Source organism: Meriones unguiculatus, chromosome 12, assembly GCF_030254825.1.
Source record: "Meriones unguiculatus strain TT.TT164.6M chromosome 12, Bangor_MerUng_6.1, whole genome shotgun sequence".
Lineage (NCBI taxonomy): Eukaryota > Metazoa > Chordata > Mammalia > Rodentia > Muridae > Meriones > Meriones unguiculatus.
Window position 1 is genome coordinate 2,834,451 of NC_083360.1, and position 23,687 is coordinate 2,858,137.

Genomic DNA, 23,687 nt, shown 5'->3' on the forward strand with positions numbered 1-23,687 from the left:
ATAAATCCAAGAAAAAACAAAAAACAAAAAAAAGGCTATTGATGTTGCCCCTGGTTTTCTCCAGAACTTGAAGGCAAGTCCTTCTTGCTGAAGAGAGCACATACTTCAGACACAGGACTTGAAAGGATAGAGCCTGCATTGACTTGGAAGCTTCCTTTCTGAGGATTCGCCCTCATAGTATCTGAAGGTGCTTTGCAAGCTTTCAAGGAGGAAAAAAAAAAGTTCTACTCTGCTGTAAAGCCTGTGAACCATGTCAGTGACTGGCATGGCAAGATATCCCCAAGGGTACAATAATGCCATTTGTAATTTGGAGCTTGGCGCTGGTAACCAACGGCTGGCCAGTTGGACTTCCTGCCTGCTCAGTGAAAGGAAATTCTTCCCTTTACCCTATACCCAGCCAGCTGCCCGTGGTCGGAGGTCATGCACCCTGGAGGAGAACCTGCTAATGCTACATTTCTAGACCACTGTAATGCCTAACTGCATTCTAAAAGGGCAGCCTTATACCCCAGGTAATGCATCTCAGCCCTTATCGGAGAACCTTGATTTTAAGCATAAGGAGATGAGTACAGGAAGCCACGACTGGGTATAAGGAAGTGGGCCGATGTTAGGGTGCCAGCTAGCTCCACTGGATGCTTCTGTTAATGTAGCACTATGTGTGCGGCTCAGAGAACATTGGAAGAAAGGCGCTAGAAAGACTGTAACAGCAGCAAACCAGGATATCTGTTGTTGGCATCTTCCATATATGACAGGTGGGCTGCACCCAGGCATTTACAACGGTGTGGCTGTGATTTAGTCTTATAGATAAGACTAGCACACTGACCACGCCGTGGAAGAAGAGCTGCGTACTGCTGATGGCTGCTGAGAGAGGGGGAAGTCAATCCTGTCTACAGATAATCCCCTGATAGATTATCCAGTCTTAAATGCCATCCCTACACACATACATGCACACACACACACACACACACACACACACACACACACACGCACACATACACAGGCACACACTCATGTTCAATAATAATTAAAAAGAAAACAGACCACGAGTTTGAGAGGGAGAGGAGGAGGCAAAAGAAAACAAAACAAAACAAAAAACAAAACTTATTTGTCAATATTTGGTTAAAAATGTCTGATTGGACTGTGAGGACCAATTGCTCCCCACCAGTAATTAGTAACCCCAGTGTTCGTATATCAGTACAGGCACAGGTAGAAAAGACTGCATGCATTTTATTGTGGCATTTCCCCATATTTGATTTAGGGTAGGAATCCTGGGACTTGTAAAAGGACAGAGAAAGAGAACATGATTGAATGAACTGTGCCATTTTTGCATGCTGAAACCAATAATCCTGATATACTTTCTAACTTTTTACACACATTCGTTTATGAGTGTTTGTGTGTGTAGTGTAACAATTTGAGCATTATTTATAAAAACAAAGTTTAAGTATTAGGGAATTCACATTTCACTTGACAGGATCATTTAAGATTTTGTTTTTCTCTCTGTTGTGACTGTGTTTTGATAACTTTTTCTAACCGTGGGACTGCCTGATAAGGAAGCCAGAGCCTGGGGTGGTGGAGATAGAGATCTGAGGAGAGCACAGTGAGCAGATAGAAAGTAACATTGCTTGCAGTGAGTGGAGGGATGTGCACAGGAGCAAGATGCCGCCCTGGCCTTGAGGCAGGTGACGTCAGGAAGTACTGGAGTGTGGGACCAAGCAGGAGTAAGAGCAAACAGTGGTCGCTGACACCATTGCTTTATGGTAGGTGGGTAAAAAATGCTCCTGGCTCCAGTGGGGAGAGGCTGTCAGGGAAACTGATCTTCCAGTTCAGCAGGGAGAGCGCGGAAATGAGAACATCAGCAGTCAGATACTACGCAGAGGTCAGACCAAACAAGGTTTGGGGCAGGCCTGGTCGGCCTGTGACTGCTTGGCAAGTTAGAATTCGTGCTGTGAATGATCTCTTCAGCCACCAAGACTGCTTTAGTAGGTGTTCTCCGCCCTGGTACAGGAATGTGGGCATCTTAGGTGTCCCTCTAGTGCCTTCCATGGCAAGGCTGGCTGTGGAAGATGGGGATCTGGCACATTTATTTTTTGATCGAAATGTTAAGTAGCAATTACTTGGCTGAACTGGAGGTTGAATAAAAAAATCCTTGATTAAAGTTAACTTTGTTATACTGGTGAAATAGCTGTGCATTTTGCAAATCACATATCACCTGTAAAGGCAAGAAAACAAAACATTTTATTTCCAGTGTGAGGGGAAAAGAATATTAGTTTTGGTTTCCATTAAAGTGAACCAACTAATTCAGTCAGTCTGGCTGCAGAAAAATACGTAGGGTCATAGGAGTCAGGCAGGCTAAATTAGAACTGCCAAGACTTGGTTCCTTTAGAGCGTCGCTCAAACCTGCATCGCACTCAGCACCTGCGTCTCCCACACACTGGGATAAGGTCAAGATCAAGATCAGCTCTGTGGGGTCCTTGGAGCTGATTCCTAATTGGTCCTCCATGAACCTCAGTCTTTGGGCCCTTGAGAACACTTTGATTGCGGATGACCTTTGGCCCTGTTACTGTGAGGGAGTCCTAGTCATTTTCTTAGTGGCAGACTTAAAGAATTCATCAGTTCACCTTGAACTCTGAGGGCCCGGCACCTTAGACTGCACAAAAAGTGCATTATGTAAGTCAGAAAACTTTCCAAACAAGCAAAGGCACAGGCAGAAATGCTCGGCAGCTCTCTTCCTCTAAGCGGTTTGTTCACAAGCCACCTTCAGCTTGTTCCTTCATTTGTGTATGTGAGTAACTGTATGTATTGAATCGTCTTGGCACTGAAAAAAAAAAGTCTTCTGACTTTCATGAACGCAGGCCTTTGCCCATGCTCAATATGTGCTGATTTACAGTTACAACTGTAGCTATGGTTTGAACTGACGTACACAGTCAGGAAGGTTGAATTTGATGATAATATTCTATTTCCACACATGTGTACGTTCCGCAATGCCCCGATCAGGTTAAATATATCTGTCCTCTCAAACGTTGCTCAGCAAATTTCAGTACTTTGTTTTGATATTTTCTCTCCTCTGGTGCGAATGTTAACAGCACTGTGTTCTCATATGCTTGGGCTTTGCAGTATTAAGAGTCAATTTTTGGTGTGCTACTGAGGAAGATCTGTTTATTTTACCATGGTCATCTTCTCTAGCATAGACACACTTGCTACCATTCCTTGAAAAATAGTTACCTAAAAATTGTATCTGCAATTTTGTTGCATATTCTTGACTGTCAAAGATATTCATCTTTGAGTTTTGTAGTATAGTATCAGTAATTTTTATTTTATATAAAACTGCTATTATTTATTTGAAACTGGGTCTCATGTTTTCCAGGTTGTACTTGAACTTTCTTTGTAGCCAAAGATGACCTTAAATCTGTCTTTACCTCAAGTGTATGTTTTCTTTTTAAATTTTTATTATTAGTTACATTTTATTAACTCTGTATCCCAGCTGTATCCTGCTCCCTCATTCCCTCCCAATCCCACCCTCCCTCCTTCCCTCATCTCCTCCCTGCCCCTTTCCAAGTCCACTGATTGGGGAAGACCGCCTCCCCTTTCATCTGACCCTGTTTAATCAGGTATCTTCAGGACTGGCTGCAAAGTCCTTCTCTGTGGCCTAGCAGGACTGCTCCTCCCTTGGGGGGTGGGGAGGTCAAAGAGCCTGACCTTGAGTTCCTGTTAGAAATAGTCCCTGTTCCCCTCACTATGGGAATCCAATTGGTTACTGAGCTACCACGGGCTTCATCCGAGCAGAGGTTCTAGGTTATATCCATACATGGTCCTTGGTGGAATGTCAGTCTCAAAAAAGACCCTGTGCCCAGATATATATGGTCCTTGGACCTTCTGTCCTTTCCACGTTGTACTAACTCCCCCTTCTTTCATATGGTTGCCTGCACTCTGCCTATAAGGTATGATAAACAAAATGAAATCTACACACCTAAAGAAGATAAACGAGAAAGAGGACCCGGAGTAAGATGATCAAGCCTCACTTAGAAAGACAAATGGGATGTGCATTGGATGTAGGAGAAAACAGGGAACAGGACAGGAGCCTACCACAGAGGGCCTCTCAAAGACTCTCCCGGCAGGGTATTGAAGCAGATGCTGAGACTCATAATCAAGTTTATGTTTTAAACTGCCTGTGAACACACCCTCCATTCACAGTCTCATGCCCTCTCCTACCCAGCCACTTCTTAAGTTAGGATGATGGCCCTGCTTTCAGCCACTAAAGATACTGTGCTTCGTAGGGAATGCTTCAAACCACAGAAAGAACAGAACTGTAGGCATTCTGTATATCTTCCCTATAAATCCATTGGGTCTTCTAGAACCCGAATCACAGACAGTCATTAGCCTCCTTGTAGGTGCTGGGACTCAAACCTGCATCCTTTGTCAGTCCACACAGTGCTCTTAACCCCCAAGCAATAGCCTCAGTGCCATTGCATCTGCTGCGGTTTTATAAGGACGACTCTGGAAAATAATGTGGATTTTTAATATAGATGTTCAGATACTCATCCCATGACTACTAATCTCTGAAAATTCAAGGATCGTGGGGCTGGAAAAATCCCAGTTGGTGTTGTGTTTACTACACAAACCTAAGGACTTGACTTCAGTCCCGATCACCACATAAAAAGCTGCAGCAGTGCTGTGTGTCCGTGTCCCAGGGAAAACAGGGGGGAGCACTCCTGAGGCACTGTAGCCATTCAGTGTAGTCAAATCAATGGTCTGAGCTTCAGTGAGAGACTGTTTCTAAAAGTAAGACGGAGTGACACTTAGGAAGACCCCTGACTTTGACCTCTGGTCTACACAGGTGCAAACACGTGACTATGTACACATATGTGTACATACACATAAAACTCATTCTTCATAGGAAGTCAAGACATTTGTGTCAACATGGCTATACCTGGAAGATGCTGTGCGAAGTGAAATGGCCAACACATGGAGATATTATTTAGATGGGGAGTCAGAAATAGTTCCTGTAGAAGCTGAGGGTAGAGCAGTGGTTACTAGCAGGAAAGGTGGGAGAGGTTCGGTCAGGGCTCCTCAGCTGAAGTGAGGTCTGGTGTTCCGTGTCTCAGCAGTGGGAGTTAAGTCAGCAGTGATGTGTTATATAGTCTATATATTATAAAGAGTGATTTTGTGGCCTCCTCATAGAATTATGAATGTCTGAAATGATAGATATGCTAAATTACCTTGAGTTAGTCATAACAAAACATGCATGTGAATGAAAACATCAAATTTGTAACTTATATATATATACAAATAATAACATACTAATAAAACATAGTTAAAAAAGAGAATTTGGGCTTTCACCTTGACTTCTAAAACTCCTGAGTTCTTGGAATGTTTTTGCTAAGTACTTTTTTCCCCCTCCAGTCTAACTTAAAATATAAGACATAGAAACTGAGTCTGAAGTGAAGTCTGTGTGTTTATCTTGTTGCTCAAAGCATCTGGTAAGACAGTCTTAGAAACTAATGCTTGGGTTTGCTTAAATGTGAGGAAACGTACTTTGGAAAACTGCTGACATTTGTAGAAATACTGGAGAATCATTTTGTATGTACTTCTGTCAGAATTACTTCATTCTTAATACTGTATCATTTGGTAGTTTCATACTTTAGAGAGGAATTAGGGACATGAATAGAAGACTAAGATGAGTAATTAGGTAAATAAAAATGTAGATGTCTGGAGAGTGTCATGTTCTAGACAGACCGAGTCTGGTTAGTGTCAGGGCAGTGATTATAGAAAGGAAATCACTTTTTTTTAGGATTATGTAAAGAATGCAGGCAACCTCAGCAGCATGTGATGTCTTTTCTCCTTTTGAGATTTTTTAGAATGAATGAAAAATACATTCTGCGTATAAATACCGCGACTGGTAAAGGCTGCATATTTGACAAGATGGCTTCGGATGGTTCCTGTCGTGGATCTTAAAAGCAGTGCCTTCTCCACTTTCAGTTAGTGTGATTGCCCAGCATGCTATCTAGATCCAAACTCTTGAAGCTTAAAGATGTAATCTTCAAAAAGAAATCAAAACAAAGCTGGATGTGGCAGCTCATGCCCTTTGTCCCAGATCCTGGGAGTCAGGGGAAGGTGGGCCTCCATGAGTTCAAGGGCAGCTTGATCTATATAGTGAGTTCCAGAAAAGTGAGGTGTTGTTCAAAATCAAAACAAAACAAAATAACAAAACCTGTCTCAAGACCACCAGCACCATCAACAAAAAATCCCAAAGCCTATTGGCCCCTAAGAGTAAATTTAATAAACAAGAATGCCTCTGTGTGACTCCTTCATACACAGAGATTTAATTGCATGGATTTACACAGTTATGAAAGAAAGCTTTCCATGTTACCCATCTTGAGACAAATCCTGACAACAGGCGTTGAAGCTGTTTTTATGAAAGCAATTGAAACTTCAAAACACCTGCCGTACCAGAGCTCAAGGGAAGACTTTATAGAAAACTGTTCGGTGATACTTCACAAGCCTTATAAATTATTCCGAAAAAGCTTCTTAAAGAAATGTTTCCCTTCAGAATGCTAAAAAAATGAAAGAAGCTAAAACCCTGGCTAATATAACTCCTCTCTGTGTTACCTTCGTTCCTGAAGGGATTCTGAAACAGTCTGTGAAACTGAGCTTACATATAACCCACGTGAAGGTCAAACGCTAACGCTGAGTACTAACTAGTGGCGTGGCTTGGGCTGTGTGGCTCTAAGATACTCTGGGTGCCTGTTGAGAGTGCAGTCCTCAGGAAGAGAGAGTCTGTGCTGGCAGTGTGCTGGGAGGACTTACCTAACTACCCTGTGGCTCCCTGCCTGGGTCTGTGTGGTAAGGATGACATTACTTTCCTCCTTGGGTTGTTGGAGATTAGATGTGTTAATGTTTACAGGTGGCTTGGCACCGCGCCTGGAACTAAGCGTTATGTGCATTACTGAGTGGACTTTTACATTTCTTTTCTGTACCGCACTATTAGGTCCATTTAACTTGCATGAAATTGTACCAGGGACACTGGCTAACGTGGTACTGCTTTTCATGATTCCCTTTGATTGATTTCAGAATTTCAGGATGCAAATTAAGTTGTCGATCGCACAGTTTTGCTTGGGTGTGTGTGTGTATGTGTGTGTGTGTGGGGGGGGGGTGTTACACATGGGTAGTAGGCACACAAGCACACTTGGGGGCATTCACGTGGAGGCCAGAGACTGACTTTCAGAATCTCCCTTGATCACACTCTGACCCTTATATTGAGGAAGGGTTTCTCAAATGAACCCAGAGATCAGTGATTTAGCTAATCTGGCCATCCATCTTTGCTCTAGGAATCTTCCTGTCTCTACTTCCCAAAGGCTGGGATTACAGACAGGCTTCCACACCTGTGTGCCATGTGTGTGGGTACTGTGAACCTGACCCTGTATTCATGCTTGAATGCCAGACACTTTATCCACTGAGCCATCTCTCTAGCCTCTGTTAAATGAAGTTCAAAAGATAGATGTTACCACACAGGGAAACAAAGTACTTAAATTAAGAAATGAACAAACAGAGAGGTCTGTCTAACTAGGTTGTTCTTCAGCTGATAATTCTCCTGCCTCAGCATCCTAAGTGCTGACATGCCCTTTACCATGCACTGACATGCCCAGCCAAAATTAAATTAAATTTAAGATCTAAAAATTTTTATGGGAATTTAGAAGCAAGATCCTTCTCCAGGTCTTTCTTATTGTTCTTATTTGAGTTTGTAAGATTTATATTAAGTTCATGTTTGCTGTGAATTAGCGTAAAACTTCAAAAGATGCTGTAATTCTGTCTTATTATATTGTTAGAATTTAGTATTGATGTTCACATGCAGAAAAAAGCTCATTGGATGTTGACACATATAATCTGCAAAATAGATTATTCAGTGTTAATTTTAGATACATCCTATTGATTGTTTTAATTTAAAATGAAAACATCTATAAACATATCACATAACCACAATTATTTCTCCTTGCCTCTTAAAAGTATAATTGATAATTAACACATGCTATTTTAGCAGGATAAATAAGGCATAATATGTTTTAACAGGACAAGTTGCTCCATGTACACACTGTGAGCCAATCACCAAAAAGAGTTACTTACAGGACTCACCTGGAACAGTATTTTTGTGTGATGAAACCACTTAAGACTTATTCATTTAAAAAAACACATCATCAGCTATAATCACCAATTTGTATGGTAGGCACGGAGAATTCACCCTTCTTAAAATTGCGAGGTTGTCTGGTTAGGTGTGGAAACAAAAAGTTGAATTCATGGAAACAGGAAGTCGAATGGTGGTTATCACAGGCTGAAGAGAGGGGTGTGGCGAGATGTTGCTTAAAGAAGATATTTAATTCTAAGACTGTGCTTGTAATTACTTCAAATTAATTGTGAGTTTTTAAAGCTTACTGTAGGCTCTCAGTTTTTCCTTTCACGACAGGGTAGTTTTATCAAGATTTTTTTTTCATATAATCAAACTGATCACTAATATTAAAAAACACAAATATGGAAGTTAGGGAATCATGTTTCTGTACTTGTTTCTGCTTATAAAATGTAAATCTAAGTATACCCTTTAACAGCGCTGTACCCATTTACTCAGTAAACATGTGATGAGTTTGTCTTGGGTCCTCAGAAATTCAGTAATCTCTGGATTTACATAGACAAATGGAACATAAATGGTTTTCTATTTAAGGATCTCAAGTTTCATATGGGAGATGGATGATGCAAACATGTGTTTAAAGTTTTTGCTGAATGTCATTATTAGGAAACTGAGCAGGAGAACAAGCTGGGCTAGAGGAGCCCCTCTGTGGTGGGGCAGGTCCACGTTTGGATTGCGTGGCTTTCAAGCTGAGCACGAGGCTAGGAAGAGCGATCCGTGTGAGGGACCAGGTGGAAATCTCTACTCCTTGAATATGTCTTACAGAAAGGTCAAGAGGCAGGGAAGGTTCTAGGGATAGACAGAGGCAGTGTGACTCAGAAGGGACTGTCCACAGAGTAAGAACCCAAAGTCTTACTGCGTGACAGACGTGACGTTTTCGTAATAAGATGGCAAAATGCCTCATTTGTGCTCTAGAGGGGAGGTTCTTTTGGCTATATATCATAAGCTTCTCATTCTTTTATAGGCTGGGACTTAACTATAATTCTACATATTCTTAGGGAGATTTACCATTCTTTAAAAAAATAAACTTGTTTTAAAATTGGTGAGCACACGAAATAGTTACCTGCAGTTGAGAGTATTGTAGATCCTGGGAGACTCTTTCACACATTAAGGCTGTTACAAAACTAAAGTTTTCTTCGTCTTGTCTCAAAACTAAGCCCTTAACCTAGTGGGCCCTAAGCTTTCCATCTCCTAACAACGACCCTGCCGCCCTCCACTGTTTTCTCCATTGTGTTATATGTGATGCCTCTGGCACCTCACACAGGAAGGCAAGACTGGCATGAAGCACAGTGGAGGTCAGCTGTGAATACAGTCCAACGCAGAACCCTAAGCTGACTTTCAAATTAGGAAAGTTCTGCTGTTTTATTTCTCAACTCTTTGTAACCCAAGAGCATTGTTCTTGAGCTTGGATTTTATAGACAACAACATACACAGTCTTACAAACAGCTGGGCATGCCTTGATTTTGACAGAGTTCTGTGAGAGCTTATGAATTCGGGCAGGGAAGTGGCTTAGGCTGTGAAGAGCTTGCCTTTACAGTGCTAAGTGCTCATCAGCTCCCATGTTAAAAGGCGGACATGGCCACTCACATCTGTGAGCCCAGATCTGGGGGAGCAAACAGGCAGATCCCAGGCCTCTGTGGTCCACAGTCTATCACAAATGGCAGAATTGAGGCTCAGGAATAGACCCAGTCTGAAAACATGAGGTGCAGAGCAGTAGAAAACCCTTGAGATTGACCTCTGGCTTCTACGTGCGTGGACACATGTGTATGTATGCACACACACACATGCACACTCATGAGCAAACATACTACACACCTCCACAAGGGAGAAAAACAAAGAGTGGAAGCTTATGAAATGACTGAAAAAGCCATGAGTGGAAGCTGCGACTAAAGATCTCAGTTAAGGTATATTAACATATTTTCCTGTGCCTTTTCACGTGCTGTTCTTGCAGGCTGTGAACTTAACTCAGAGTTCTCAGGAATTTAACTGCCCTTCTGCAACTATTATTTTTAAGAAGGTGGTTGTATACAAGCCAGGGGTTGACTTTTTTCTCTCTTCCTCCAGGTTTTAAAAGGACTGTGCCTAGTCATATTGCTTGTTCATTCAACCATTTCGTGTATGTGTGTGGGAAGGTGGTTATTTGGGATTTAGTGTTCATACTTGATCATAAGTAGAGAATGAAACAGTTTTGGACTTTGTTCCTGTAAAGGAGGAAGGTGGGTGTGGGAGGTTGGCATTAAGGAAGTGAACAAACACATAGAGAGATTGCTGTGGGGAAAACAGAGGTCACCATAGGAAAGCTGGCTGTCTGTGTACTAGGTCATCAGGAAAGGAATAATCATGCAGGTGTTTCAGGGATAACACTTAAAGTTAGCAATGGGGGAAAGGAGGATGGAGAAGGGCTGTAAGGCCTCTAGTCTCTCTGTAGATACTGATTTTTATATTTTCAAATGGAAAATTGCGTGTTCGCCTGAACTGGTTTGTTGATTTTCAGCGTCAGGTGTGCGGGGCCATCACAGAGGTTCTCGAGTGCCCTGATTACTGTTGGAACTCTGAAGGAAGACGCTCAGTTGTTTCCCTTGTAGGAATGGGAGAGAGGAAGAAACAAAATGGCTTCAGAGAGGTTGGGCTATGTGAGAATGAAGGGATGTGGGTCTACTGGCTTTTGCCTTTTCTTCCAACTGCTAGCAATGTGGGCGCCGTGGATTGTTAGAAGTGAAAAGTCTGCAGAGTGTCGCTGTGAGAAAAGCTGGGACAATCCAGGAGAGGCCAGGAAGGAGTGGATGTGGGGAGATCAGAGGAAGGAGGCTGGTAGTCAGTGTGGTTGTATGAGGTTCTTATCAATCACTGATGCAGAGTTTGTATGTGAAACTGTTGTATGCACTGGTGAACTTCAATTTTTTTTCCTGTTTGATCATTGAGGTTGGCTGGCTCTCCAGGTGCACACATTTGTTAATGATTAATATAAGAATCTTTCTATATTTTATACAAGTCACAGACCTTTGGCTGGAAAGCAGTGAGAAAAAAAAACTCTCCCAGGGTCGGAAAGTTCTTTTTCTATCTTTCACTCTTCAGAAAGCCACAGGAAATTATACTAACTCCTTAAATGGAGAGAGAGATTTTTCATGTTGACCTATTTCACATTTTGAAAAAGGAAGTTAGTGTTGATATCTGCTAAAAGCAGAGGCTCTCCCGATGGCACCAGTCCAGGCCAATAGTGTATGGAGAAGAAGGTACTCAAAATCTATGGACTTTGTGTGTGTGTGTGTGTGCAGGTGTGTGTGCGCGCGCATGCACACACACACACACTCACACACACACGTGGGCAGGGGCTTGTGGCGAGAGGGACAGAATCAAAACGGAAACCAACTTTGTGTACAAAAAGCTGCTTCAGCCATCCCATGTAAAGCCAGAAAAAACCTCTCTTTTAAAGTCCAAACCTCAAAATGGGATTTATTTTATTTTACCTTTGATTTTTGTCTCAGAATTTTAAACCGCATTTGCCTTTTACACAATCCTATTTCAACTGTATGCTGTTTAAAGAGATTGTAAAGGACTGTCTGGTTTGGTAGGGATTTTCATAAAATCAATTATTTATATGTATGAATTGAATTAACAAGGTCATATTAGCTTAGCAACATAGTTTCCATTCACCCAAGATCAAAGCAGAATAAGATACACGCATAAGCATAAGGAAGGATGAGAGCATCATGTCTTATGTTCAGCGAGGGATTGTCCTCTCGATGGAGTGTGGGTTCAGTGGTGCTGCGTGGGTCCTCCTTTTGTTTTGCAGTGACCCTCACAGCTGCTCGTGAAAGCAACGTTGACACTGTTTTTCCTTATCTAACCAGAAACTTGTTCCGCACATTTTCTCTGTGTCCTGTGGCTAGAAATCCAGACCTGAGCATTGTTACAGCCTCTTGTTACCTCTCTTGTCTACAGCACAATAGAATGTGCTCAACATAGGGACGTTAAGACGCGTTTAAAATTCACACTCACAGTAATGGAATGTAAAATAATGGTTTCGTATATTTTACAGAAAACGCATGTTTCAGAAGAGATGGGTGAAATTTGATGGCCTTAGCATTTCTTACTACAATAATGAAAGAGTAAGTACAGTCTTCAAACATTATTTTGCGTACACTTCGTGCACTTAAGGAAACTTAACTGAACAGCTTGGCAATTTTTAGAATAGAAAATAGATTATCAATAGGAAAAGAACTGGAATATGACACCAGCACTTGTCACAATTTAACTTCATAGAAACGTACAATTAATATTTTAGCTTAAGCATCTAATAGTTTTTTGCAGAGCATCTTTTATAAACCGTAGGAGATGCTATAAGCTCTGCAAAGATGAATACAGAATTGCCTTCATCCAGAAAAGGCACCAAGGGATATATACAAACCACATTATAAGTAGAAAATTGAAAAGCAAAGAGGGTTTGTCTCATTCTCTCGGAGTGAGAAGGGTTTGTATGAGATTCTATTTGCTATGAGTTTGGAGGAAAATAAGTTTGTACATGAGGAAATGGGAGAAAATAAGAATTATTTACAGAAAGACTATGCAGGAAGCCTGGGAAAGTGTTGGCCAAATCGCAAAGCATGTTCTCTGGGTGCTCAGGGAGTGAGTCCTGGGAGGGGGTGCTGTCCGTGCGGCTGGTCCACTGGAAGTCTTGTCTCCTGGTGACAGTGGCAGAGAGACGTTCCCTGGGGAGGGGGGTGCTGATGCATGGCAGAATTCTAGGAATGTCTTCCTAAGCTTTGAGAATGCCCTTCATAAAAGATACGGGTGAAATATTTGTGAGAATCATTATTATTTCTGAAAATGGTTTAAAAAAAGTGACTTGTGTCTCCATTTATGTTTGCCAGTATGTGCTTGTGTCTGTGTGCATGCATAGTGAAATAGAGCCAATTCTGTATTTTATACAGTTCCATGGTACATGGCCAGCCCTCGTGTCCTAGCTTGTGCACTGGTGTGGACTGAGCCAGCTGATTCAGAAATACATAAAGGTTCCATCTTGACTGAACATCTACATAGTTTTTTCCTTTTTTTCTCTAAATGATACAATGTATTTACATAGAATTTCCATATAAGGTATTATAAGTAATCAGGAAGTGTTTGGGCATGCTGGAGGATATTTGTAGGTTATATGGAGGCACGAGAGCGTTATAATTAAGGGCTTGAGCTTTTGTGGGTGCTGGTATCTGAGGAGTTTCTGGAATCTGGCCCTCTGAGATGCTGAGGGATAGTGTTATCAGTTGTTAAACTTGGAAATGACATGGAAACCACTACATCACCTTTTTTTACTTCTGCTTGGCCATTTTCTTAGTGACTAGGTGGAAATGACAAATGTATCATGGTTTGAGTACTTAAAATGAGACCCTTTTCATTCTCATTATATACTTAAAGTTTTAATTTTATGACAAATCCACATTCTTCTATTCATATATTCAAATTCAGCATTGTCTTATCATTAGTTTATGCTGCATAATATTTGTGATGTTTTTGGCTTGAAGAGAGATGTGCTATTACTGCTGCAAGTGTGTATATGTTTACATATACATGTTTATATATGCTTATAGACAGAAGCTTCATAGCTGCACAGACACTTGCTATCATGGTGAGAACAGTAGACAGCTTCAGGTTGTTTGGTTTCATTTTTGCAGTGACCTAGATAGTTACAGGTTGGTTTAAATGAACATCCTCATGGGTGCATAGTGGTAGAAGGAGTGTTTTCAGTCATTACTTGCTATGTCAGCTATTTCTAGTTTGTTTATATGTTTGACCATCATGAGGTTTCACATGTGTCCATGATGTACACAGTAAACTCAGTGTCCTTCAACCTGAGAACATCATTTTTATTACCATTTTTCTCTTTTTTAAATTTTTCATAAAATATATGAGTTTCGGGTTTTTTTTTTTTGTCACTTTCCCACCTTCCTCCCCACCTAACTTTATGTTCCTTCTCTCTTAAAAAAAAAAGTTAAAGTGAACAAAAAGCCAAGTAGACTAGAACAGCATCAAAATGAAACAAAAACCCTCAAAAAAATTAGCTTCGCTCTTAAAGATTAGACTCATAACCAGAATGAACTGGGGGAAACTAATTGTCAGTTTCCTTCAGCATCTGGTCTTCTTGGTTTCATTGAAGTGCAGAGGAAATGTGTTCAGGAGTGGGAGGCCTCCTTGCCTGGTAGTTTTGCTCTACTCCTGGTTAAGAAGGAATTTCTACTTTGTGTTCAAGTGGACTATTTTTCTCCCCATCATCTCAGAGTGCATCATTCCTGCAGTGTAGGGAGCCTCTTTTCATTGCATTTCAAATATTCATGCAACAAAAATTTTCATTAAAAGTTTATGTTCATGTGATTTCCTAGAAATTATTTAACTGGGTGCCATTATTTAAAAATATTACAGTTATATATCTCTTCAGTCATTTCATTCACTTGCCTCCAGATGGTTGATTTCATCTTGTCAAAACATTCCACCATTGAGAAGTTGTTTCTTTTTTCTTCTTGTAATTAATTTGTATATTCAATTCGCATCTAGGTCATAGGCCCTTCTCTCCTCTCCTCCCATACCCACCATCCCTCCTTCATGCTCCTCCCCTGTCCCCACCACACCCCAGCTCATCTGTTCACATGCGGGCTGAGTTGTCTTCTTCACCTGTGTTCTGGTAGGGAAGTCCCATCAAGGGGGGAGGGGTGATCAGAAAGCAGGCAACATAGTCCATGTCAGAGACATAACTCGTGGCCCATGCGAGGCAAGGGCTGCACATGGCTTCATATGTTTAGAGACCGTAGGTCCAGCCATTAAAATCAACAAAATCATAAAATTTACATGCAAGCCATGGGGCTAGAAAAGACCGTCCTGACCCAGTCCCAGGAAGACACACAGTGGTATGTACTCACATATAAGTGGATTTTAGCCAGACAGTACAGGGAGTTGTTTCTTAAAAGAGGAAGTTGGTCCTGGGGCCCCTCTAAAAAGACATGCGCTTACCACTGGCAGCTAGAGCAGTTTATCAGGTGTGTGAGTGGAGCCTCTGAGTCATGAATGTCTCTCCATGTGCCCTAAGTGTGTGGTTGGGTATTGCGAGGAGGTGTGTTCCAGTTCGCTGGTTTTCTTCTGTGTTCCTCAGTGTTGTCCAGTGATGCCATAAAGACTTCTTCTAAAATAAGTAAAATTAAAATTAAAAATATCTTAAAAGAAATTTATTTTCAGTAAGAGTAAAAGATATAAATCTCTCCTCAAAAGTTAAATTAGATTGTTTATTGGGGAGCAGCCTTGCTAGGTCACAGAGGAGGATAATGCAGCCGCTCCTGATGAGACCTGATAGGCTGGGGTCAGATGGAAGGGGAGGAGGACCTCCCCATCAGTGGACTTGGTGATGGGAGGAGATGAGGGAGGGAGGGTGAGATTGGGAGGCAATGAAGGAGGGGCTACAGCTGGGATACAGAGTGAATAAACTAATTAATGTAAAAAATTAAAATTAAAAAAAGAAAAAATGAAAAACAAAACACTTCTTCATTTTATTACTGAAACAGTGTCATCCCCGCGTCCTTGATATGTGATCTCCTGCTAGAGATCTAACTCACTCCTGTTGCCACTCATCTGTGGGCAGAATTGCCCTGTGGTTGTTCCATGTCCGAAAGTAGCAGATAAATGACAGATTTGGCCTAGATATCCGTGTGGTAAAACCTTGAGGGACACTTTAAGTTTTTTTTAAGAAAAATTTCACACTTCAGAAAACAGGCATTTTTTTGAGCCTGTTATCCATGGAGGATTTTATTCTTTTTACTCTGTATTTCTTTATATTGTTGTTACAAGAAAAATATAAAATCAACCCTATGGTGCTGAAAAAGAAAATCTCAAGTTTTACCTGAGATCTCATAAGATAACCTCTGGCTTTGAGAGGCTGAGCTGACACAGTGTTTAGTTTGCAGAGTATATTTTGATCACTTCTTTGTTTAACACATTTCTCTACCGCAAGTCATTACCTGCTGAACATAATTTCACTGTTATTTATAGGCATATAGCTTTTTTTAATGAACTTCCTGCTAATCTCTTCTTGTATTTTTTTCTCCATTTAAATTTTTTTTCAGTCCTATTTGGATTTTCTTCACTGACAAATGGGTTAGAAGTAGCACAGAAAAAAATGTTAATTATCTCATTAGGGAGTTTTTTTCTAAGCTGTTATAATTCTTAGTAAACTAAAGTTTTGGAAAAGGCTACTAAGGTAACAGTGTGTAAATGTTTTTAGACATTTAAATGTTCCCACTGTCTTGTATCAGCCATGGCACATATATAACAAACGTACCCATTAGCTATCTTAAGATGCTGTGCTCCCTTTACCTCTGTATTTTCCTGACATTGTAAAGACATTCTCTCTCTTTCTCCTACAGTGTCTAAAGCATTTAGTGGTCTACATGGACCTCATATTTCCATTTTAACTTACTTTGATTTCCAGACTTTCTTTTGGCAAGCCAATCATGTTACATGTTTCTTTGTAATGACCTCTGTGGTTACATGCTTTGCACCATTTCCTTTCCATAGGTTCACTGTTTGCATGTTCTTTCTCTTCTGTTTGGACGTCTTTAGCCATTGAAACTGTTGTTAGCCATTGAAACTATTGTTAGCCATTGAAACTGTCATTAGTCATTGAAACTGTAGTTAGCCATTGAAACTGTTGTTAGCTATTGAAACCTACCTGAGGACCTCTAGGGTGGCTCACCAATTAAAGACAATTGCACCCAAATCTGTGGACCTGAGTTCAGTTCCTGGGTTCCACACAATAGAAAGAATCAACTCCAGCAAATTTTGCTCTGACCATCACATACATCGACATACACATACACAGAAATAATAAACACAGAAATAAATTTATATTTTTAAACCATGTATAAACTTCAGCCATCTTGGTTTTCTTCTCCATAAACTGCTTTATTTTTTCCAGCTGGATGACAGTTGGACTATTATGTGTCAGGAAGCCTATGAGGAAAACAAATTGAAACAAGGGAGGCCATTCAGAAGAGTGTTACACGGACAGGCCAAACATGGCAAAACAAACAAACAAACCAAAAAAACAAAACAAAGCAAAAACAACAAACAAAACATACAGAATACCTGTACATTTAATTGAATAACATCAGCAGTAAAAAATGAATCCTCTAAAATACTCCTTTCCTGTCCATACACACACACACACACACACACACACACACACACACACACACACACACCTTGCAAGAACAGTTTTGTGCTTTGAAGAAACTGAGGCCAGAAGACTTTTGTTCTGTTTTCTTGGCGCGTTCTCACAAGCACTCAGAGTTCTCCCCACTTGACTCTGTTCCTAGACCATGCTCTCACAGTGAGGATGAAAGTTGTGGAGAAAACTGTGAGAAGTTTAAACTTGCTCAGTAGTGTGTTTATGTGGAACCATGAAGGGTCATGATAAATATGGAGACCATTCAGAGATGAGGAGTAGCGGTGGGAGCAGATTGCCAGGGTGTGTGTGGTGAGAATCTACTCTTTGTGGGAAGGATCCACTCACGTCAAGGACTGGTCCACCCCATTTCAGAGTGGAGCACTGGAAAAGATGTATTTAATTTCCCTTTATTTGTTATTACCTGTGTACGGGTTTCTTGCATGTGTACACATCTCTGCACCAGATGCATGCAGTGCCCAATATATTTTCAACCAATAATGAATTAATTTTTAATGTTGGAGGGACTTAGGCAAAATTACACATACTACTGATGACCCAAATATGGGAGTCTAATTTAGAGAAATGTATAGATGATGAAGGGATGGAGGGAGGGAGGGAGGGAGGGATGGCAGGTCAAGTGAAAAAGAATGATTTTAAATCTGTGCACATAAAGTTGGAAGCTGAAATTTAAGACGGTATTTTCCTTCATACAAAAAAAGGATAGAAACAAGAAAGGAAAGCAAGAAGGAAAAAAACTCACTTATTTTGTGAGTGCTTTTTCTGTCATCCATCTCCCTGTGTGAGGTTGTCCATACGCTCCTAAATCATCAGTAAATGACATGCTCATTGTTGGCTACATGAGAGGATAGAGGAAAGGAAACCTGTGGGTTGTATGTATTTACAATGCTATTAAAGTTTCAGTATGATTTGGTAGACACATCAGTTCAGGGATGCCATGTTAAAGAGTGAAGGAGAGTTGTTAATGTAACTGAAGAAGGTACCAGGTCCATCTGGTGCATGTCGAGGACCATCCTTCCTGACGGCTGTTCCTCATCTGCCTGCGAGGGCAGAGGGTAGTGAGAGGAGTGCTCCCTGCACAGAATTATTCAGTATATTCTTCTTCTAAACTGTTTTTTTGCTTATACGTTTCTGCTCCTAACTGTAGTCTCTCTGGTGTGTTAGTTTAGAACAGTGCCTCTCAACCTTCCTGATGCTGTGACCCTTCAATACAGTTACTCATGTTGTGGTGACCCCCAACCATACAGTTATTTTCATTACTACCTCATAACTGTAAGTTTGCTACCATTATGAATCATAATGTATATATTTTTGGAGGTTTGCCAAAGGTGTCACAACCCACAGTTTGAGATCTGCTGGCTTGGACATTGTGATTATGTGACAGAATGCTTGACATAAGTTGGGAAGAAACTTATTTGGGGTCTTGGTTTCAAAGTATTCGGTGCCATCGATTCTGAGCCTATGCAGAACAACATGGTGGCAGGAATACAAAGCAGAACCCACTCCGTGGTGGCCAGCAAGCAGAGATCAAGAGGCTGGCGTAACCTTCAAAATACCCTCGTGATGACACCCATAATTCCCTACTTCTCTACTTCTTAAACTTCTACCACCTTCTAAAATACTGCTAACAGCTGGCTCCCACATGTTTGATATATGACCTTGAAGAAGACTTTCATATTCAGATCATAAAACGTAGCGACTGCCATGGGAGAGAATGAAGAATAAAAACATTAAGAATCTGTGGAAACTGCATACTCCTCTGATATACGGACATTTTAGATCTGAGAATGGTTTCACAGTGTCATCTTTCTTGACAACCCTGCATTCTTTATTATTTACTTTTTGGGGGTGGTCTATTTCTCATTTTTTGTTTCTCATTTTTTGTTTGTTTTTATGTTTTTATTCAGTCTGTCTGCCCAGAATTCTGTCTGCCAACCTAGCAATTTTATGAAAGTTAATTTTTTTTTTAAAAAAATCAGGATCAAATTTCACCACGTTTATAAAACACTTCTCAAACCTTTAAAAGGAATTGAGGGTTTACATCTTTTGACTTATGTATCCCAAACTTTGAATTCACTTCTGAACGTAAATTACCTGGTTTCTGACAGTGTGAGTCTTAAATTTCTTTTGAACACAGGACACAATAAATATTTCATTCTCAATAAACATTGAAATCACTGATGGTTATTCTACCCAATGGTTTGGGAGTTCTAAGAAAAATAAAGATTGAGAGAAAGCGGTCAGAGTCTTGCTGACCTCGGAAGCAGGAGTACATCTGGGCGATTGCTGCTTCTGGTAGCAGGAGCACTTTTCTTCATTTGTTGTTGTCCAGTGACATTGTCTCACTGTAGGGCAGGCTAGCCTCAAACTTGTACAGTCCTTCCATTTCAGCCTCCCAAATTTGGATATTAAAGGCATAAACTACCGTGCCTGTCTTTTTAAAAGTAACCCAGTATGAGATCAAAGTTTTCATGGTCAGAGCACTGAAGATGTGGCTAATTAAGGAAATCCAATCCGAGAGGCTCCTGAGGTCTGCCTCCTTCTCTGGTGCAGCCGTGTTTCCAGATCGTCCTGTGACAGTTCCCGTTGTGACCAGCAGATGCCTGCAGACACCATCGAATCACTGGGACCAGAGCGATTTAGAGAATGTGATTCTATGTTTAGGAAGCGTATATTGCTGATCTATTATGGTTATGTGTATTTGCTGCTTTGCCTTTTAAATCCAGATGACTAGAAGATTTAAAAGGTCATTTCTCTTAAAAGCACAGGACATTTCATAGTTCATATTTGCTTGTCATTTTAAATTTTTACATAGAAATCATGAAAGAAAAACAGTTGTGAATGCAGAGCCATTCTTAGATTATAATGTATCCAGAATTTCATGCTCATCTGTCCTCGTCCTTTCCTCTAACTGATACAGGAGATGTATTCAAAAGGAATAATTCCCCTCACTGCAATCTCCACAGTTCGAGCTCAAGGAGACAACAAATTCGAAATTGTTACAACACAAAGAACTTTCGTTTTCAGAGTAGAAAAAGAAGGTAAGATTGTTTTCCATGCCTTCCCCTTGCTTCTCTTCCCTCCTCCATCTCTCTTCTAAGACTCTGGCTGTGTTACCCAGGCTGGCATAGAACTCAGTATTTAGTTCACACTGGCCTTGTACTCTGCGCCCGCTGGCCTTATTTCCCCAAGCGCTGAGAATTCAGGCACACACCACCTGTGTCTAAGATCATTTTGTTATCACTATCAAGAGCCCTTCATTATTCACAAATCAGGTTAATAAAACAGATAAAGAAAAATATAAAGACTCTTTTAACTCTATTATACTCAAATAATTTATATTTTAAAAGGGGTGGGGTTTTTTGGAATACATAATATAAAAGCCTAAATAAATTGAGTTACTCCTTGGGTGGTTACTGTTACATACTAACATCATTTAGTCAGGAGGTATTAAGTAGGGGTATTTGTTTAAACTGTAGCTATATAACAGTGAAAATGAACAACAAAAAAATTCTCCTCATAGAGAGCATTTTAGTGTGAGATTTTAGATAATGCAAACTGGATATTTAATACAAAAACAAAAATGTCCTGATTATAAACAAGTTATTTTAGGGAGGCTTACATAGGAAGTTCTTAGCCAAATGAACCAGCACAGTAATCTTTGGGTTATAGGTTTTTTACACACTGTATTCCCTGCATTATTTTCATGGGAATCCTGTACTATGGGGTTCCTGATGCAGAGGTGACATGTAGGGCAGAGAGGTGGTTCAGCAGAGAGAAATGCTGGCTGCTGAGAAAGATGACTTGAGTTTATCCCTGGGAACCATATTGTGGAAGGAAAGAATTGCTTTCTGCCAGCTGTCTTCAGACTTCCACATGTACATGACACCAACTCCTAAGTGCATGTGAGCACACATGCACACACACACACACACACGCACACACACACATGAATACAACAGTAGAAATGTGACATTTGCTTTGCATTGTGTCTAAAGGGGTGCAGAGAGTCTTTCTGAATTTGGTTAGTACAGGAGGGAGAAGTAATGGGAAATGAAGGTTCTGCCTTGTGCATTTGCTTGAGTCTCATGATGTGCCATGACTATAAACCTCCCTATTTCACATAATACAGGTAAGGCTATATCCTTGACTACATAGTAAGAGATTTGCCTTATTTTAGGAACTATCTTGGTGTACCTTTATAACTGACCCAATTGCTGTCTTCATGTGCTCTAGTTCAATAATAATTGTACGAGGAGCTTGCCTAATACTGTATAGATTCCAGACAGAGTTGAGCATCACACAGCCTGGCAATGCACCTTGCGTGGTTATTGTCCCGTTCTTCCCATGCGAGCGTCTGGCAGCGACGGAGACTACTGAGATACTATTGCTTGAGCAGCAGCGTTGCCCTTAGGCTCCTCCAATCCCAGAACATGTGTTAGCATACGGAACAAAGAAAGCATTCAGTAAACATATATTTCTAGAGCGCTGCCTGCCAGGGAGCAGTGCTTTTCAGACCTTGATGATTTTTGAGCTCCAACTAGAAGCTTATGTTGCTGCTGAAAACAAAAGTACCACACCAGCCCCCACAACAGCATAAAAAATATCAAATAGCAGCGCTTGTAGGGCACGTGGGATAACAGTTCCGTGTAGATGTTGTGTGTGGATAACTGAAGACATTTCATCTCTCTCTGTGTGATTTTTAAATATATGTACTTTAATTTTAAATGCATTTTTAACTGAAGTATAATCACAGTGCTTCCTCACTTCTATTTCCTCCACCCAGGTACTCCCAAGCACCTGCCCAAACTCCTCTCATATTTCCGTGTTCCACCCTGAAGCTCAGGATATGCTTCTCTCCCCCGATGATTACTGTCACACACACACATGAACACACATGCATTCACAATTATATAAATACAGCCCGCTAGGTCAGTTTTTGTTGGTTCTGTGCGTATGGTTTTAGAGGGGACCAATTTGTATTGGATAGCCAGTTAGGACGCTCACCCCTGGAAGAGGCTAACTTTTTCTCTCTCTTGGTGGTCATCAGTTGCCTGTAGTCCTTGTCCGGGATATGGACCTGTTAGAATTGTATCCCTCCTCGGTAACATGTCTGTTGGTATTGCTGTTGTTCAGATCTTGTTTGTTTTTTTTCTTTTATATATTAATTACATTTTATTCGCTTTGTATCCCAGCTACAACCCCATCCCTCATCTCCTCCCAATCCTACCCTCTCTCCCTCATCTCCCATGCTCCTCCCCAAGTTCACTGATAGGGGAGGATCTCCTCCCCTTCCATCCTAGCTTTTCAGAGCTCATCAGGACTGGCTGCAATGTCCTCTATGGCCTGGAAGGACTCCTTCAGCCACTTCTTGGAGAGACAGTGTCACATCAGCAGACTTCCTGCCATTCTGGCTCTTAAATTTTTTCCTACGCCCTCTTCTACCTTGTTACCTAAACCATAGATTCAGGTTCTGTGTTTCTGTCCATCTGAGCACATTGCAGATTTTGTTATTCAACTCTAAGCATCAGACAGTCCCCCAAGGCAGTTCTGATTCTGATACCTGAGAGGGTTTTAATTAAACAGTTTATTAGACCTGGCATAAGAAATACACCCCAGTTGTTTGGAGAAGCAGTATTGTAAGTACAACATGGTCAGAAACAAATTATTAAATGTTTTCTAACTCTTTATTTTTTACTCTCTTTATTCTTGTTAATGGTGACTCTCTGCCCTGTTGGGTACCTTTACTATTATGGAAGTCTCTTAAAGATGGTTTAGGACTGTGCTAGGATTCCAAAGTTCTTTAAAAATATTATATTACAAATAACGTATTTTGAAAACATGAAACAAAGAAATGCAGAAGTGTGTATCTACTTTTCACCACAGCTGTGGTTGGACTTCCCAGTAATCTTAATAATATGCTGCTGGTCCTAGGGAAGTAGCTCAGAGATAAAGTAGTTGCTGTGCAAAGGTGAGAACCGAGTTCCATCCACCGTCTACAGCAAGGCAGGGCAGAAGCAAATGTCTGTAATTCCAGTGCTGCTGTGGCAGAATGGGAAACAGATAAAGGAGAATCAGAACCTTCACAGGCCAGCTACTCTGTCAGCAAACAAGAGCCTCTCACAAATAAGGTAGAAAGCAAATGCTAACACCCAGCATGACCTCCACAATGACACCATGGCAGGCATTCTTGTGTACACACACACACACACACACACACACACTAAAGGTGTCTACTAAGACATTTGCCCAGGTTCAAACTCTCTCTCTTTAAACTGTTCTGCAGTTTGAATG

General features: G+C 40.9%; 1 protein-coding gene across 4 annotated transcripts in view; it reads left to right on the top strand.

Moving 5' to 3' along the window:
• Positions 1 to 23,687, top strand: part of Arap2 (ArfGAP with RhoGAP domain, ankyrin repeat and PH domain 2) — a 208,289-nt gene that overhangs the window by 75,215 nt on the left and 109,387 nt on the right. For all 4 annotated transcript variants that reach the window (XM_060365295.1, XM_021658054.2, XM_021658056.2 and 1 more), the window contains exons 7-8: positions 12,210 to 12,279; positions 20,314 to 20,434. In XM_060365295.1, the coding sequence (XP_060221278.1) occupies positions 12,210 to 12,279; positions 20,314 to 20,434 (191 nt within the window). The remainder of the gene's footprint in view (positions 1 to 12,209; positions 12,280 to 20,313; positions 20,435 to 23,687) is intronic.